At 41.4% G+C, this 17349-nt stretch overlaps 1 protein-coding gene across 1 annotated transcript in view; it reads left to right on the plus strand.

Moving 5' to 3' along the window:
* MYL10 (myosin light chain 10) overlaps nt 1-17349 on the plus strand; it is a 98600-nt gene that overhangs the window by 42598 nt on the left and 38653 nt on the right. Inside the window, exons 2-4 of the mRNA XM_073618033.1 lie at nt 2955-3041; nt 6748-6823; nt 16079-16183. Coding sequence (XP_073474134.1) covers nt 2955-3041; nt 6748-6823; nt 16079-16183 — 268 coding nt within the window. The remainder of the gene's footprint in view (nt 1-2954; nt 3042-6747; nt 6824-16078; nt 16184-17349) is intronic.

A 17349-nucleotide genomic window follows, 5' to 3' on the forward strand; every position in this document is an offset into this window, starting at 1 on the left:
AATATTTTACAGCAGGGCCTGTTCCTGCGCTCAACAAAAGTATCTGTGAGCCTTTACAGTGCTGTGCCACCACCACCACCACCGCCTAAGGCCCAATTTTTATGCCCCTGTTTAACAGGGGTGCATAATTACAATTTTTGATCTAATATTTCACAGCAGGGCCTGTTTCTGGGCTCAACAAAAGTATCTGTGAGGCTTTACAGTGTTGTGCCACCACCACCACCGCCTATGGCCCAATTTTTATGCCCTTGTTTAACAGGGGCACATAATTACAATTCTTGATATAATATTTCACAGCAGGGCCTGTCCCAGCGCCCACCAAGGGTAACTGTGAGGGCTTATAGTGTTCTGGTACCACCAACACCTAAGGCCCAATTTTCTGCAGAGTGTATAGGGTAGGTCGTACAGTATATACAGGCGGTCCCCTATATTGAAACATCCGACTTACAAACGACTCCTACTTAGAAGTGGAGGGAGACAACAGGGAGTGAGAGGAAATCTACCCCTAGGCAGGGAAATTCTCTCTTGTAAGAGTTAATATGGGAAGAAGGTGTCTCCACTGATGCTTTATCACCAATCCTTGTTTCCCTAATAACCCACCCAAAATTTTCTAAATCCAATTGTCATTGGGACAGAAAGTGAAGTGAAATCTTCTGTACAGGGGCACAGGCAGCAAAACAAATGTTACAGGGGTGATGATAACCCTTCCCTATGTTATCCAAAAAGCTTAAAAATAGATTTTTTTGGCTGGAGCTACACTTACAAAATGTACCTGTTCCAAATTACAAACAGATTCAACTTAAGAACAAACCTACAGTCCCTATCTTGTTTGTAACCCCGGGACCGCCTGTATATTGCTGCTGTTCAGAGTATATAGGGCCTGGGGGCCCCTCGCCTTTTTTTTTTTTAATTTGGTTGCAGGGTTCCCCTTAATATCCATACCAGACCCAAAGGGCCTGGTAATGGGCTGGGGGGGGGGGCAACATTACATTACAGCCGCAAGCAGTTTTAAATGACTTTTTTTCCTTTAGAAATGTCATTTTGTGAAGGGACTGTTCTAAACACGGGAAAAATGCACCACTTTACAGGCATACTATAGTCACACCCCCCAGGCACAATATTTAAAGGAATATTTCACTTTTATTGTTTCACTTTAAGCATTATTAAAATCACTGCTCCCGAAAAAACGGCCATTTTTAAAACTTTTTTTGCATTGATACATGGGGCAGGATCCGGGCTCCCAAACTCTTTTTATGACAATAACTTGCATATCAGCCTTTAAAATTAGCACTTTTGATTTTTCACGTTTGAGTCCCATAGACTTTAACGGTGTTCGAGTGTTCGCACAAATTTTTTGCCTGCCACGAACCGAACCGGGGAGTGTTCGGCTCATCCCTAATGTCTTCCATAAGACTATACAGTATGTGCATTGATTGTGTCTTAGGTATGTTATTATCTGTAAAAGCCTCCCTTGTGTATGTAGCGCACCCCCTAAGGAGCCGCAAGTAGAAAGTTTTTATGTTTTATTGAGGGGAATAAACTTAGATAGGGATTAGGGTATTATGGGATGACCACTTGACTTTCAGCAAAGAACTCTTCAGGGACACAACTATTTACAGTCCATGTGTACACTTCTCATCTTCCTCCTGCACAAATTTTGATTGCAGAACTACAACTCCCAGGACCAGCTGGCACTGTTGGATGATCTGACAAAAAGACTCAGATTGGTAGCAGAAGCCCATTACAGGCAGGGACCAATGGCCCGCTGTTTGTGTAGCAAAGTCCTAGTGCCCACTTGTCCTTCTATGGCTACTGATCCCAGCAGCACCTCATCAGGCACTCCCAGGCCACCTGGCTGTAGCTGCCCTTTTGTCCAGCCCTCTTGTCTAAACTTCCACAGTTCTCCCAGACTGACTCTGCATCCATCTCAGACTGCTCTCTTCCAGTCCTCTCAAGCATGTCTCTCAGTGCTCTCCCATTTGTAACATTCCCCAGCCCACCCGGCTGTCTTCCTCCATGGAGATTTGCCGAGCAGTGTCCTCCTGCTGTCCTTCTCCTGCTTCTGGTCAGGACACCCCCTGTGTCATGAACGAGGGTCCCTTCCGTACCTGAGCCCAGGCCTGAGGTCACCCCCCAAGACTATGGGGCTATCCTCAAGGGCCCCCGACAGCCTAACAATCCATCTCCATCTTCCACCCGAACTCCACTGCCCCAGCTGGGCTGACCCAAAGTAGGCCTGCCCCCTGCCATCCCATGTGTTGGGGATTGGTCAGAACCCTCAGAATACTCCAGACAGCTCATCCTCACCTCCATGCCCATTCTTCTGGAATTTTACAGCAAGTTCCATAAGGAAGGGGAGATCACAGAGATGCTGCCTGTGAGTCATCCAACCCTCCCTGAGTCACTCACTTGACCCAGATAAAAAATACAGGCTTGGCTCCCAGCCAAGCCTAACAATTTACCTACACTACTGAAAAATCTATTCTAACACACTAGAGGGTGCTACATGTAAACCTCCAAATGTCCTAAAATTGCCACTGCATGTGATGTCAGCAGCCCCAGCAGAATCAGAGTTGTGACTCAAGTGACACTCTGTAGTATTCCCCTTTGCTCCTTCTCCAGCAACTACATAAAATATTTTGCAGGGAGTTGAGGGGAGGTCTAGAGATGCTGAGTCATCACAGAGATTAGTTAGACACTTCCAGAAGAGGAGAGGGCTTTGATGTGCAAGGAGGGAGGGGCTGTACTACAAATTTGACTCTTCCGGGACAAGTCAAATAGCAGGCTTATATTGTATATGAATACAAAGTGTTTATGGAAAGAAAAACACTGTACACAAACCTTTTTTTTAAGTTTGTCTTTTATAGGTTCCTTCTTACAACAAGAATTCTGAATCATTGCACACTACTGAAGTACAGATATTAATTCTACACTTTTTTTTTAATCTTTTCTAGTCTCCCAAGAAAGCAAAAAAGAAGGCAGATGGAGGTTCAAATGTTTTCTCCATGTTCGATCAAAGCCAAATACAGGAGTTTAAGGAGGTAGAGTATTTGCCCATTTGGCATAACATGTGGTCTGCTTTCTACAGTATATAAAACCTTTAGGGTTCGTTTACACCATAATGCATTTTTAAATGCAGTACAAATGTATATGCAAGAAAAATGAATGTATTTCAATAAGCCTAGTATACACATATGTTTAAACATATGTTTAAAAAATGAGCATGTTGCATGTAAATGCAACTGAACAAACTAAAAAAAGTAAAAAAAAAATGCACTGCATACAAGTAAATGTGGTGGCAAATTGCACACTGAACATAGGAATTGTGGAGTAAATGAGCCCTTAAAACATTCCAGACAAACATAAATTGTAAACTTTGAAATGCATGAGTTTACTCTACTCTTTCTATCCTGAAAAAACATCTACTTGGGTGAACATACACTGCAGATTACTTGCTGCCTCTAGCAGTCTAGCAGTGATTGGGTATGCAGGAGGCAGAGATTCAGTTGGTTACATACAACAGACCCCAGAAGGCACAGTCTGAATATCCTCCTCCTGACTCCTTTTAGAGCAATATGTACTAATGTCTTTTAAGTAATTTTTTCTGGTTTTTGGACAACTGAAGCACTTGCTCAATATCATTAGCTGCTCCATGATTGGTTGTTGCCTGGAATTGCTCTTTAATTTCACATTTGTTTGCTGAACTGAATCTACAGTCTGATTTTCCTCCCAATAACAAAACTACAGGGGGTCCCCGACTTACGAACATCCGACTTACGAACGACCCCTACTTACGAACGGGGCCCGAATGACGTCACTGCTGGCCGAATCTTCCTCTCCTGAGCCTTTCCTCCGTTCCTGTCTTGGCTGCGGGTCCCCTTCGTCCTCCTGCCTGCCCATCCACAGGCCTGGTATGGTCCGGTGGCCTGCCAGGCCGCTGAAACTGCCCGTCGTGGCCGAGGCCTTGTGCGGCCTACGAAGCCTCCACGATCCCCGGTCTTTCCTACGCCGCTGCCCCGCGATGGTGCACCGCGGCCGGCCGCCCGGCCTGCCTGGCCTCTGATGGCTGCTTTCACCATCCATCTCCCTGCTGTGCCATACAGTGTACCTCTCTGCAGTCTCCTGTTGCTGCTGCCATGAAAATAGTGAGAGGGGAGAGCTGTGCTCAGCTGCGATCCTGGACTCCTGTTTTGGAAGTGACAGGGTCAATAAAGAGAACCTGTCACCTCCAATTGCTATCACACAGGGAATTGTTTCCTCCTGTGTGATAGCAATAAAGTTAAGTGAAAAAAAAATTGATAAAAAAAATAAAAATAAGAAATACAGTAATAATTAAATTAATAAAATAAAAAAAAAATTAAAAAATGTAAAGAATAAGAAAAATAATATTAAAAATAAGAAAATTATACAAAAATAAAAAAAAGTAAACGACAAGCTACAAATAAATACAAATAAAAAAAAGTGATTAAAAAGTAAAAAAATAAAAGAAACAAAACATATTTGAACTAACCATGCCACCCCAGCCATCCGGTTGCCTTTCTCTGTTGATTTGGGTTTACATCCTGTCTCTGAGACTAGATTTGCACTTAAAAAAGGTACTGTTCCGACTTACAAACAAATTCGACTTAAGAACAAACCTACAGTCCCTATCCTGTTCGTAACCCGGGGACCCCCTGTACTAGAGTAAAAGGCACACTGTTACCCTTGTTGTGATTAACAAATTGTTAAAAAAAAATTAAATCACAAAAACAGCAATATTGGTAAAACTACTGTTCACTGCATTATATAATATATTTAGCTTATTAATATTATTATTTACATTAAATAACAGGATTTATATAGTGTCAACAGTTTCCACAGCACTTTATAATGTAAAGGGAGACAATACAGTTAGTATACAATTCAATACACGGGGAATAGTATTAGAAATAGGATGGTTTAAAATGTATTTCTACTTTTACAGCCCAATTTGAGAAACTCTTTCTATATGTTTGTTATCTGTTCACATTCACAAAGCATACACAGCTCGTGTGTGTGTGTGACGATGACAATCTCCAATCCCACCACTGTCATCAATATGTTATGATAGCAGCTACATTTTCCTGCTTTAGTCACCAATATGTGATGACGCCACTTTCAGCCCTGCACAGAGATTTTCCAGCTCATAGGACAACAATTTAACTGCCAGTAGACTGAGAGGGATCATCACTGTGAAAAATGTCTTTGACACCCAATGACACTCCAGCCATGGATGAAGTAGAGTTCAGTTCAGTGTACAGTAGCTTCTTCAAGAGACAAAAGATCTGGTTTAGAGCATTTAGAGTTGAAGCTTAATGATTTTTAGCTATTATGAAATGAAAAGACAAGGAAAGCCACGCAAGAAACAAATCTACAAAAAAGATATTACAAAAGCAGACAATAGCAACAGCAAAATAAATGTAATTAAATTAAAGTACTTCACAAGGTTTGTCTGGTCTTTGGTCCAGGCAGATTCCAATTCAGTGCAGAGTACATCTGATCTGATGTATCAAATTTACTGGCCTTAGATAGTAATCTTAGCATTTATGCAAAGTTGAGAGCCCCAGCTGCCAATTCCAGCAGTTTTTTATGAACACTCAGGGGGGTTTTAGTGAGCCCACACCATCCAAACAAAAGGGTTGAGGGATGTGAGGTAGGAGAATAGATTTCCCTACTGAATTCTCCCATGAGATCAGGTTGAAGTCCAGGATTTTTTTTACATATGGCTACTGCCATTGGCTATAGCCTTTAGCAGTAGCCATTATATTCTGTCGGCCCACAATGTTCCCTGCACCCCTGCTGGCAGAATACAATGGTGCAGTGGGAGGCATTCCCCCACCAACACTGACTGTGTTAATGGGGGAATCAAGTGATTTTCTTTCCTGCCACCCGTGGTGGAAGAGAAGAAAATCTTATCATCTATAGCCAGCCTTAGTCATCTTTTACTGCAACCATCACCTATGATCAGGGATGTTTGTGTCAACATGATTTTTACACATCAAAAAAAGAAATGTGTATTTTTCATGTTATGAATGATATGTCATCTTTCAGCCCCCCAAATTTCTCCCTCCTAGGCAGAGCAGAGTGTGACTTTACCTCAATATCAAGGTGTGGGATCTTCTAAAAGCTTTATATAACCACATTAGGTTACCAGTTCTGTAGTTACAACTCAGTCACAAAGTCACAGACTATGATACTCAATGCAGCCATCTCTGGTGTAAATGCTGGATTGATTTTTTAAAGAGAGAAACCATTCATTCCTTTCAGATCAGGCCTCATGTTATACATTCACATAAGACTCTACATTTTGTTGATCTGATGCAGCTTACGGCCAAGAACATTTGTACAATCTCTTTTCTCATATTCTGCAAAAATGAGACAACTTTTCCTTTACAATCTCATATTTATAGTATTGTATTTTTGTCTTTTTTTCCCAAACTCTCATATAGAGTTAACATTGGCTGTATCTAATCATGTATTGGAAGCCATCCAGCATCATATTGTGCCTAGTATTAATTTAGTTCACAGAACTAGGGGTGGGTTAATTGTATTTTAATTAAACCCCTTGTCAGGATTCATTAGCATACTAAACGTGTGTAATTCACAGAGGCTTTGTTTGTTGCTTATTTTTAACTGAAAGTGAAATGTGTCACAGGCTGTAAGCGAAGATCAGAGAGGATGGGAGATCCTGCGGATCTAACTAATGCTGTGCTGTTTCCTTGTCACCAGGCCTTCACCATTATGGACCAGAACAGAGATGGCTTCATTGATAAAGGAGACCTGAGAGACACATTCGCTGCTCTGGGTAAAGAAAAAGAAACGTGATATCTAAATCAAATTCACATGCTCAAGTATGTAGGAAATGATTATACTTAAACCGAAGCTGCGTGAGTCAAAGGAGATATGTCAAGTGCAGCGAGCCAAAAGGGAAGTCTGCCAAACTGATTTAATGTGATCCTCTTGTTTATGGGTTTGGAACCATTAGGAATTTAGTGAAGAGCAATCGCTTTGAATATATATGATTGCATGTGTTCAGGAATGGTAACCTTTGTAAACACACGCTCACCTTTCTCTCTATACTGTGTATATATATAAAACATGTATTTAAATATATACAGTATGTGCTGCACATTGACCTGGAATAGGTATGGAGTCCAATAGGTCTGACTTCACTTTATGTTTATTTATCAGGATTTTAAAATTCAGTGAAAGTCATCTTGACAGCCAGGCAGTTAGCATTGTTCTTTCGGGAGGTCAACAACTGCAACCCACATAATTTTCTCAATATCGGTGTCATATCAAATACTGCTAAGTGCTGAAAAAACATTTTGTCTGGTTGCCTATCGATTTGCAGTGACAGCAATAGGCATACACGCACAGATTTCTCTTATTCAACTCACCAGTAGATTCATCCATCCACACTGCAAGCTATTAAATTCAAACAGTTGTGACAACTGCAGTTGTTTGTCAGAACGTGAACGCATTTGCTTTTTTGATTTTCCATTCAAAAATTTTCAAGCCAGGTGGTGCTAACGGGGTCAGCCACAGCTTGAACTTCAACTGTTTTAGCAGGAAACTGTTGAAATTTGAGCCATGTATGATGGCCAGCTTTAATTTTGAATTATTATTATACAGGATTTATATAGCGCCAACAGAATAAATCAAATATAAAGTTTTTGCACCTATCCAGTGGTGAAGCTAGACTTTCTTTCACCCGGGAGAAAAGACTGGCATCCCCACTTGAGAGAGAAGTTTTCTTCCACACACCCCCCCAGCTCCTGCCCAGAGAGAAAAGTTCAAGTATTATTAATTATTTCAAAGTTCTGGTAATAGTGACTCGCTGCACATGTAGCGTGGAGGCCTACCCAATCACTGCGTAGGTGAGGTTTGAATGAGGCGATTTTAACCCTCACTTCCATAGTGGATTAGGAGGGGAGGCATCGGGAAGAAGCGGGCTAAGAAGCGGCTCTTTAATAAGGCCTGCTTCTGTGGACTCCTCTTCCTTCCTGGCGGTGCCCCTCCCTATCCAGCATGGATATAGCTTGAAATTACCTCATTCTACAGTTATGGCTGGCTTATTAAAGGCCCGCCACACTGGGCTGATTTTTTTTGTTGTTGCAGCAGCACCCCTTCTAATTTACTACAGAGGTGAAGATTGAAAAAAGCTATTTCAAGCCTTACCTCCGATGCGGATTAGGAGGGGCTCCACTAGGTGAGAGGAAGTGAATTATTAAGGTACCACTTCAAGTCTTTCATCTTTTGTAGCAGCGGTGCCTCTCCTAATCTGCCACAGAAGTGGATCAAAATCAACGTATAAAGTGCTGCTGCTTTGTTCTGGTGCAGCAGCTAGGACTGCCACCTTTTCGTCAAGCCAAACCCGACCAGTTTACACAATACAGCTATTTTTTTGTAGTATACACTAAAGGACTGTAAAATACCTTTGGGTGCCCCAAGAAAGTAGTAATGCAGTGTTGTAAACTTGCCATAGTGAACAATGGGTGTGGACAAATTGGTTTAACAGTTGCAGGGGCTTAAAAGAGCGTTAAATGAAACAAAAGCATTCTTGTACACAAAAGATATGCTTAGATTAATAAAACAAATGTCACTGTAAAATTATGAACTTGGCCTACCTTAAAAGTAGACAGTGTCAGTCAGTAGAGCAGTGGACAGTGTCAGTAGGGCAGTGGATGGTGTCAGTAGGGCGGAGGATGGTATCAGTAGGGCAGTGGTTGGTGTCAGTAGGGCAGAGGATGGTATCAGTAGAGCAGTGGACAGTGTCAGTGGATCAGTGGACGGTGTCAATAGAGCAGTTGATGGTGTCAGTAGGGCAATGAATGGTGTCAGTGACCAGTGGATGTGTCAATAGGGCAGAGGTTGGTGCCAGTAGGGCAGTAGATGGTGTCAGTCAGTAGAGCAGTGCTCAGTGTCAGTAGGGCAATAGACTTTGTCAGCAGGGCAGAGGACGGTGTCAATACAGCAGACGTTAATGTCATCAGGGCAGGGCTTGGTGTCAGTAAGTTAGTGGACAGTGTAAGTAGTTTTTTATTTTTAATATTTTATTAATTTTTACAATTTAATTTTTTTAAAAGTATTTTTTCATTTTATTTTTTTAATTTTTTTTAGAAGCCCCATTGGGAGGTTTGGTGAAATATCAGGGTTCTAAACTGACCCCTGATTTCTCACTTTTGTGACATAGAAAGGAACCGAGGACAGAGATTCCACAGTCCCTTTCTCTGCAGCCTCAGCTGCTCTGGACAGTGAATGAATGGGAAGTGCTCTGTGCTGAGTGGCTTCCTGTTCACTCACAAACAGAAGCATAGTAAACACAGTTTACTATGCTTCAGTTATGAATGAACACAGTGAGTGATCGGTAACAATCACTCACTGTGTTCATTCAAAATAGGCAGGGCCCAGTAAATTATATATTTACTGGTCCCTTCACCTGCTCTCCATGATCCCCCACAGCAGCCAGCGAAAGAGGAGAGGAGGGAAGCTGGGAGCGCTGCAGGGGGGGGCAGCCCAAGCAGCAGAAAGAAGTGGAGCCTGGACAGGAGGGGAAGCATTTACTAGAACTGATCCGCTGTATTTTCCTCCTGCAGCCGCTGAATGCCTGTGGGCGGGTCAGGAGGAGAAGCTGGCTTTCATCTGCTGCAGGCGAAAGATACAGCCATGGTACCATGTCCATTCTAGTTATGTCCCCTGTTCTAATACAAGTCAGTTTTAGTAGTATCCATTGACAATACTGTATAAGGTCTCTTCAGCTGGATTAAGGTTTAATGGAGCTGTATTGTCCATGTCAACCAAAACATTTAGGGTCTTAAAGGAGACAGTTAGCACCTTCAAAAATTTGGGTAACTGGAGAGAAGGGAATCCTAAAGATTCAACTAAGACTAATTGTATAAAACTAGCTAAAATATTGTTGGAACAAAAAAATAATACAAAACTATCAGTTAAATTACTGTCTAAAAAAAATGCACAAAAACTATTTTTATTGAAATCCAAATTAATGGTAGTGATTAAATTTGCCAGCAACAGTGGGAAATACCTGATCACGTAAGCCATAGACAAAGTGAATTTCGGCCAGTTCCAGATGAACCAAATGAAATTCGAGCTGTGGGTGAGGTAAGTCTCTCAAGGGGCCTGAGCTGATTTTGCTGCAGTACTCATTGTCATTTTTAGCTATGGCCCTGATCTAATACATGTCATTTTTTTTCAGTCAGGTAGTACCCAGACTACCTTTGAAAACATAAAGGTTCCTCAGCTGGATTAGGCTTTAATGGGGCTGAATTATCCATGTCAACCAAACATCAGAGGTCTTAAAGAAGACAACCAATAATTAAGTGGGTAACCATCAAAAGTCAGCACCTGACCGGATTATAAAACTGCGGCACCGTAAGGCTACAGACACAATTACAGCTTTGTTGGGGTTGCGCGGGCACTGCCAAGGGGGCCATCACGGAGAATCCTGACTCTTCACCCTCTCTCCAGGACCATCAGCTGCCGCAATTAATTGCGCCAGCTGATCGGAGAGAGAGGGGTATTTAACGGCTATCAGCACGCCCTGTATCCTGGATGTCAGGACGTGCGGTCATTTGTTTTTCAACACTCTGGTAGAAGGTATTACGTTTGTTTAGGCTCTATTCCTTTTGAATCTTACTGCAATCCTACAATCTTGGAAGTCAATAGAGCAGCATACTATAGTCGCAATCTGCTTTTTTTCTTTCAAAATAAATTTTGGCTGTTTCATATAACCATTACTTAATTATGGGTTAAGGATATGTAACACCCATTACCTATAATCAATCCATGCAACTAGTTATAGTTACTTGTAGCTGTATTATAGTATACCAATGTTTGGAACATAGTAATTTAGTGAAATATGAGCTACTCTGGATATTACAATAAATTATAAAATATTAAATGCATTATCCTGTATTTATATGACACTTCTCAATTTTTTCACTGCTGTAAAAAAAACTGTACTCCAAAACGCGTTGGGTGCAAGAAGACTTTATATATGTCTTGTCAAAATATGGTGACAATGTTATGAACTGTTTATGCATTCTATATTTTCAATTTTCTATAAACTCAGTGTGCCTTTAAACTCCACCTCAGGGGATTTTCTCTTTTCGTTTGATATTGGATGTGGCACCACATTGGCATAATAGTACTGTTCTATCTTCTTTTTTTTTTTTAAGCACGTGATTAGAGCCAGAGGGTCTAATAGGCTTCAAAAAAGTGGGGGCTCAGGGCACAGAGCACTTCTCTCCGAGCCCACCCAGTTGTGTGACAATAGCGAAATAATATCTCACCCAACCAACAGCGGGGGGGTGGTTGTTTGCCGCCCGCCCAAATGTGGAAAAAAAACACCAGCCTCCATTGGTACTTGGTGATAAGTACTGTCAGTTTTTATTGTGGGACTGTGATATTTCAGTGCCTGCTGCTTTGGATAGCAGAGGATAAGTTACGATTACTGTAGATGAGGTTACCATTATCGATTAGTTTATGGATTAGTGCTAGAGTTAAGGGTTTAGGTGTTTAGTTTAACATGAGAAAAAGGGATATGGTTTAGAGGGTTAACTTTTAGGTTAAGTGAAATGCCGTGTACACACGAGCGGAATGTCCGACAGAAAAAGTCAGACGGGAGCTTTTCATCATATATTTCGATCGTGTGTATGCCCCATCGGACTTTTTACGTCGAAAATTCTGACGGACCTAGAAAGAGAACATGTTCTTAATTTTTCCGACGAAACCAATTTCTATCGGGAAAATCGCTCGTCTGTATGCTGTTCCGACATACCAAAAACGACGCGAGCTCTGAAGCAAGTACGAGACGGAAGGTATTGGCTACTGGCTATTGAACTTTTGTTTTCTAGTCCCGTTGTACGTGTTGTACGTCACCACGTTCTGGACGGTCGGAATTTGGTGTGACCGTGTGCATGCAAGACAGCTTGAGCGGAATTCCGTCGGAACTCCGTCGGAAAAACCTTCAGAGTTTATTCCGACGGGAAAACTGGTTGTGTGTACAGGGCATTAGAAGAATTTATGTGTTAAAGCCTGATTTAGGAAATTAGATTAAGTGTTAGGGATAGGATGGGGTTTAGATGTTAGGTTTAAGTTAAAGTGGTTGTAAACCCACTAAGTAAAATTTACACCATCCTCTCTGTTTATTCATGTAATATGCCCCTGTGTCTGTGTCTTAAAAATGCAGCTATATACCTGTTTTCAGAGTGCAAATCGGTGTTTATGGGACCTGCCACCTCTGTCGGCCTGACAGCTGCAGCGGGCTGGGCCGAGGATCCCCCGCTGACATCAGTCAGGAGTGGAGGAGGAGAGAGGCAGCGGGTCACGTGAGCTGCAATCCGCACACTGAAAACAAGTATATACCTGCACACAGGAGCAGATTACATGAATAAACAGAGAGGATACTGTAAACATGTAACAGTAATTTCAGCAGCAGGAGGGGAGGGGGGTGGGCACAGAGACGGAGCTGACAGGCAGGGAGGGGAGGGAGGAGGAGAGCACAGAGGAGGACAGAGGAGAGAGTGAATGACGGAGGCAGGTAAACTGACCAAGGAGTCAGGGCTCAGCAGCCATAATTAAACATGGTTAGTTTACAAAGGGGTGGGCAGAACCAGGCAGGATCAGCCAGGTATTTCAGATGTTACAGGGGACCAAATGACACAGCACAAGCACTGTGCTGTATAATATGCTTCAAAGAAACACAGTCTTTTTTTTTTTTTTTTTTTTAGGTTAACAAACACTTTAAGTGTTAGGTTTAGTGAAGGTTAAATATTAAGTATCATGGAAGTATCATTAAGAGTAAAGTACTAATGTAATAGCTTAAAATGGACCTTTCACTCTATGCAAAGTCCACTAATTTAGTGTAGCCCCTTCCCCCATCTTAAACCGCTGCAAAAAAAGAAGAAAATACGTGGTGGAAAAACATGTTAGCTAATACACTTGCCTTTCTTCTGGCTTCTGAACTGCAGGGGGTAACTTCTCTATACTTCCACTGAGAGCCTGGGCATGCCAAGTAACCCAGATCATGCAAGATGATGCTATAGCAAAGTGAGATTTGGGCTGCTCGGCATTCCCTGGAGAAGAACCTAACCTAATCATGGGAATCAAGAGTGTAATGGAATCCTCATCGCATTCCACTTGAGTGCTTCCGTCAGTACACTGCTTTCTCCCATCTAGACCTTCAGATATTAGATTTTACAGCTGAATATTGTAACCAAGAACCAGACGAGACTAGCTCAGTTACAAAGCTGGAACATGAACTGTTTATTGAAACACAGGTACATAGAGATACACTCAGGGGAGAAGCCCCCCCTCCTTTGCATAATGAAGCAGGGCGGGGTAGACTTTACCTCCACCAGTAGCATGACACAGGTGGATTTAAACCTCTCATCAGTAGACTGTCTTTGGGAGGGGATGCTGGAGAAATCCCCCCCCCTCACAGCTAATCCACAGAGACATATACATCCCATAATAGGTTTCTCCCAAGGCAGACACAAACAATAGAACAATGGAATACATACAGGCACTTAACAAACATATAACAAACCCCACCCCACCTCAAACTATCTAGCATTGGTCTGTGAAATACTCTTACAAGAGTCTAGCAGTCTTAAAGGTGAAGGATATTGCTCACAAACATTAATGTCCCAAGTGAAAAGAGCCCCTTCACTTCTTCAGCACAAACCACATACACAGAATCCAGGACAACAGTGTCAAAAGGAAATGCTGAGTCCGGTGTGAGTACGGTGAATTGGGTTAGGCAAACCCAATTGGAGTTCTCAGTCACCCTGTGCCCCTAATAGACACAGGGTAACTTACACATAGGAGCGTCCAGTGAAGCTGGACAAGGAGTCTCCAGTGCTCTCCAAGGTACGCTGGGTTCCACAAGCCCCTGCCCAAAGTGACTTCCATCACAAAGAGTAATGTTGGGTACACACTATAAGAAAATCGGGCAAACAATCATCTGATTTTCCTCGTTGTTTCACAGCAAATGGGAACCGATGAGCGAAAATTCGAAAGGAAATTCTCATATGACAAAGGCTTTTTTTTTGTTGTTTATTGTTTCTGATCATGCACCATCTTTTTTTTCTGACTTTTCTCGTATGAAAACGGTACACATTAAATGAAAATCGTTCGTTCTATTCCTGTTTGACAAAAATTTTGGAGTTTGTCTCTTCGGAAATTTTCATACGAAGAGTCAGAATGCACTGTCGAAAGTTGTGTACACACTATACAAAAATGTACGAAAATGTTCACCTGATTTTCTTATCGTGTGATATTCAGACGACAGATCGTCCAACTTTTTTCGCTTACTAGTCGCAAGTAGAAATTGAATAGATTACTAAAGTCACGAAAAAATTCTCGTACAACAGAAAAAAAATTCAGAAGTGATGTCATGTGTTGTGGTGTATTTGTATTGTATTTTCGGACACAAACTGACTAAACGAAAATCGTACAATCTGGTATTGTATGAGGAAAATTTTCACACTTGTCCGATCGGATAATATCAGATGAACTATCGTGATTGGCTATCGAAAGCTCTGTACTAACCATCAGATTATCATACGATCGCTTTGAAAGCGGTATTTTTCATACGATTTTCGGATCGTGTGTACAGGCCATTAGGTACGTTTATTGATTTGTTTTTTCTCCCCCACAGGTGTTTTTTTACTTTTTGTTTTTAGCAGTGTTTCAAATTGAACAAAGACACTATATAAGTGGACCTTGTATTTTTAGTGCAAGGTATGCAGCACAATAACCTTATACAGTATACCACATAGTTTCTCACACAAAGTTATGTGTACCTTCAAAGGTATTTATGCTTTCCACTTGAACCTGCATGTACACAACCTTTGGTGCCCAAAGCAACAGAAACACCTTTTTCAAAAAAACAAACATATTTTTAAACATAGGCTGGAGTTCTTACCATGAAGACATAACAGTACTTAGGACTCAAATCTAAAATTAGGAGCACTGTCTCTGGGGTTCAAAATTGTACTTATCCTAGAAAATGGTTTAAATTGGTGAGCACTGTTTTAGGCTAAAAGAAAATTATTGGCCTGTGTGGCCCAAAGCTAAGGCAAAATAGACGTTAAAGCCATATGTAGCACTGTTCTGAATGGTCTGCAGTAAATACTGATCTTCAGCTAACAAATAGCTTTATTGCAAATGTTTACTTGGTAATAAGGTCTTAGGCACATTTGTCTCAGGGAGTGATTCTCATCTTAGGATGGAAGAAAGATGGATGCCATTCACTTCAGAATTGAACTTGACCAGGTTTAGTGCACTAGTATATAGAATATAGGAAGGAGGGTGGAGGGAGCACAGGATACCCGAAGGTTTCTACATGGAACAAAATCTCCGTCCTTTTGCACATCTTTCTAAAATTTCTAGGTCCCCCTCTCACATGGCTTTGCTGACTGGACACCTAAATGTAGAATGTAGCAATTGAGATTCAAGAGGTAGCTCCACCTTTCTGTTCCAATGCAGGATAGGAAAGGTTCCTGTATTTACTTTCCACTCAGCCAGTCACTAATATCAGTTTGCTTGCACTAGACCAAAAACCTCTAGACCTGGCAGCCAGCATCTTCAAGGGCTCATACTCGGAGGGGAGATTCTTACAGCACACCAATCCCTAGGCCCTAAGTCCTGGGAGAAAGATAGTTGTTACAGTAGTGACCTCACCAAGCTAAAGTCCAGGAAAATAGACCACATGCCAAGAAGTGTCTCAAATATTAAATGTCTTCCCAGCCAGCAAACCAGGCCTCCCCAAGTCTTTCTGATTGGTCATCAAATATCCATAACACAGAATGTCAATTCTAGCACTCCCTTCTGGATCCAGCTCAAATAGCAAGTGACCGTGATACTATACTCCATGCTGAGAGAACACTAACAGACACATACAGTCAGGCTGAGCAAAGCTGTTAGCTTCCTACAACATGGGAAAAAGGGAATTTAGAAACATACTGCATCCATACATAAATAACATATAGTTTGGTTGGTTAATGTATACATGTCCTATGTCTTTCTGTCACAGGGAGGATCAATGTGAAATCTGAAGAGCTTGATGACATGGTTAAGGAAGCACCAGGGCCTATCAACTTCACTATCTTTCTTACAATGTTTGGAGAAAAACTGAAAGGTATGGACTGATGTACTTTCATATAGTCCACCTAACTAAAGGACAAGGTTAATACTAAAAATGAAAGACTTTTGGTGATTATATTGATAGATGCTATGGGTCTGTTTACTATATCCACCTGTCTGTTCCACAGATGTACTGACTATTATATATTTATTGCAAGGATCTAAAAATATGTCAGCAACCAATACTTTGGTAGCTCCTACCCTCATTTCAACTATTTTGTTATCTTCAATGTATGTTATAAATAATAGAAATCTGCCATTTACTGTGATTAGATAAGACTGGTCACTTAAAGTGGTTGTAAACCTAAGTCATGGAATTTGAACTAAGTACATATATATTTAGTGTTTTCTTATCTCTGGTGCTTTGTTCCTCTGTTACAGCATGAGTCACTTCATGAGAAGTTTTCCTGACACACGAGATCAATTTGTGTCGGTAGGCAGGGGGAGGAAGAGCTCAGAATGGTGCTTTTCTATTTAGAACACAGTTCTTCTTCTGTGTGGAGGGGGTGTGTGCCTGTCCTCCAATCAGCTCTCACACAAAGAAACTGAAGTCTCTCCACCCTCTCCTCTGTGCTAATGACAGATGAAGAAAAATTTTCAACATGATCTTCACTTTTGAAAGGGTGTAGAGAATAGAAGACTGCAGATACTTTATATCCATGTATCATCTGAGGCTGTTCACTTCACTGGGTATATGAGAGAGTTTACAACCACTTTAAGTACAAAGGGAAATGGCTGAATCATGACATAAATCAAGAATGTACCAAAGTATACAGTATATTGATGTATTTTTTCTTTTTTAAAACATATACAGCACCCTCTTAAATAGGTGTTTGGTTTAGTTAGTTACATTTAGTATGTTTTTTTGGTCAAATTATTTGCCACCTTGTAGCCAGTGTGTCTGTGATTGTTTGTTAGGTAACAGCATAGTTTGCTCACTTTATTCAATGCAGCTGCATTCTGCTAGTCAGGTTTGGTTAGTGTGTTCACCTGCTGCCAGTCTAATAACTCCCTCTGCATCCAGAGAACTTGAAAGTTTCTAGAAGATAGGTGTGGAGCTATGCAGATGGCAGCCTGAATATTGATACAGCCCTGGCCTATCCCAGAAAGGCAAGCTCTGAAGGCATGCTGGGAGACTATATACAGTATATTATGTATGCA

The sequence above is a fragment of the Aquarana catesbeiana genome, linkage group LG02, assembly GCF_042186555.1.
Source record: "Aquarana catesbeiana isolate 2022-GZ linkage group LG02, ASM4218655v1, whole genome shotgun sequence".
NCBI lineage: Eukaryota > Metazoa > Chordata > Amphibia > Anura > Ranidae > Aquarana > Aquarana catesbeiana.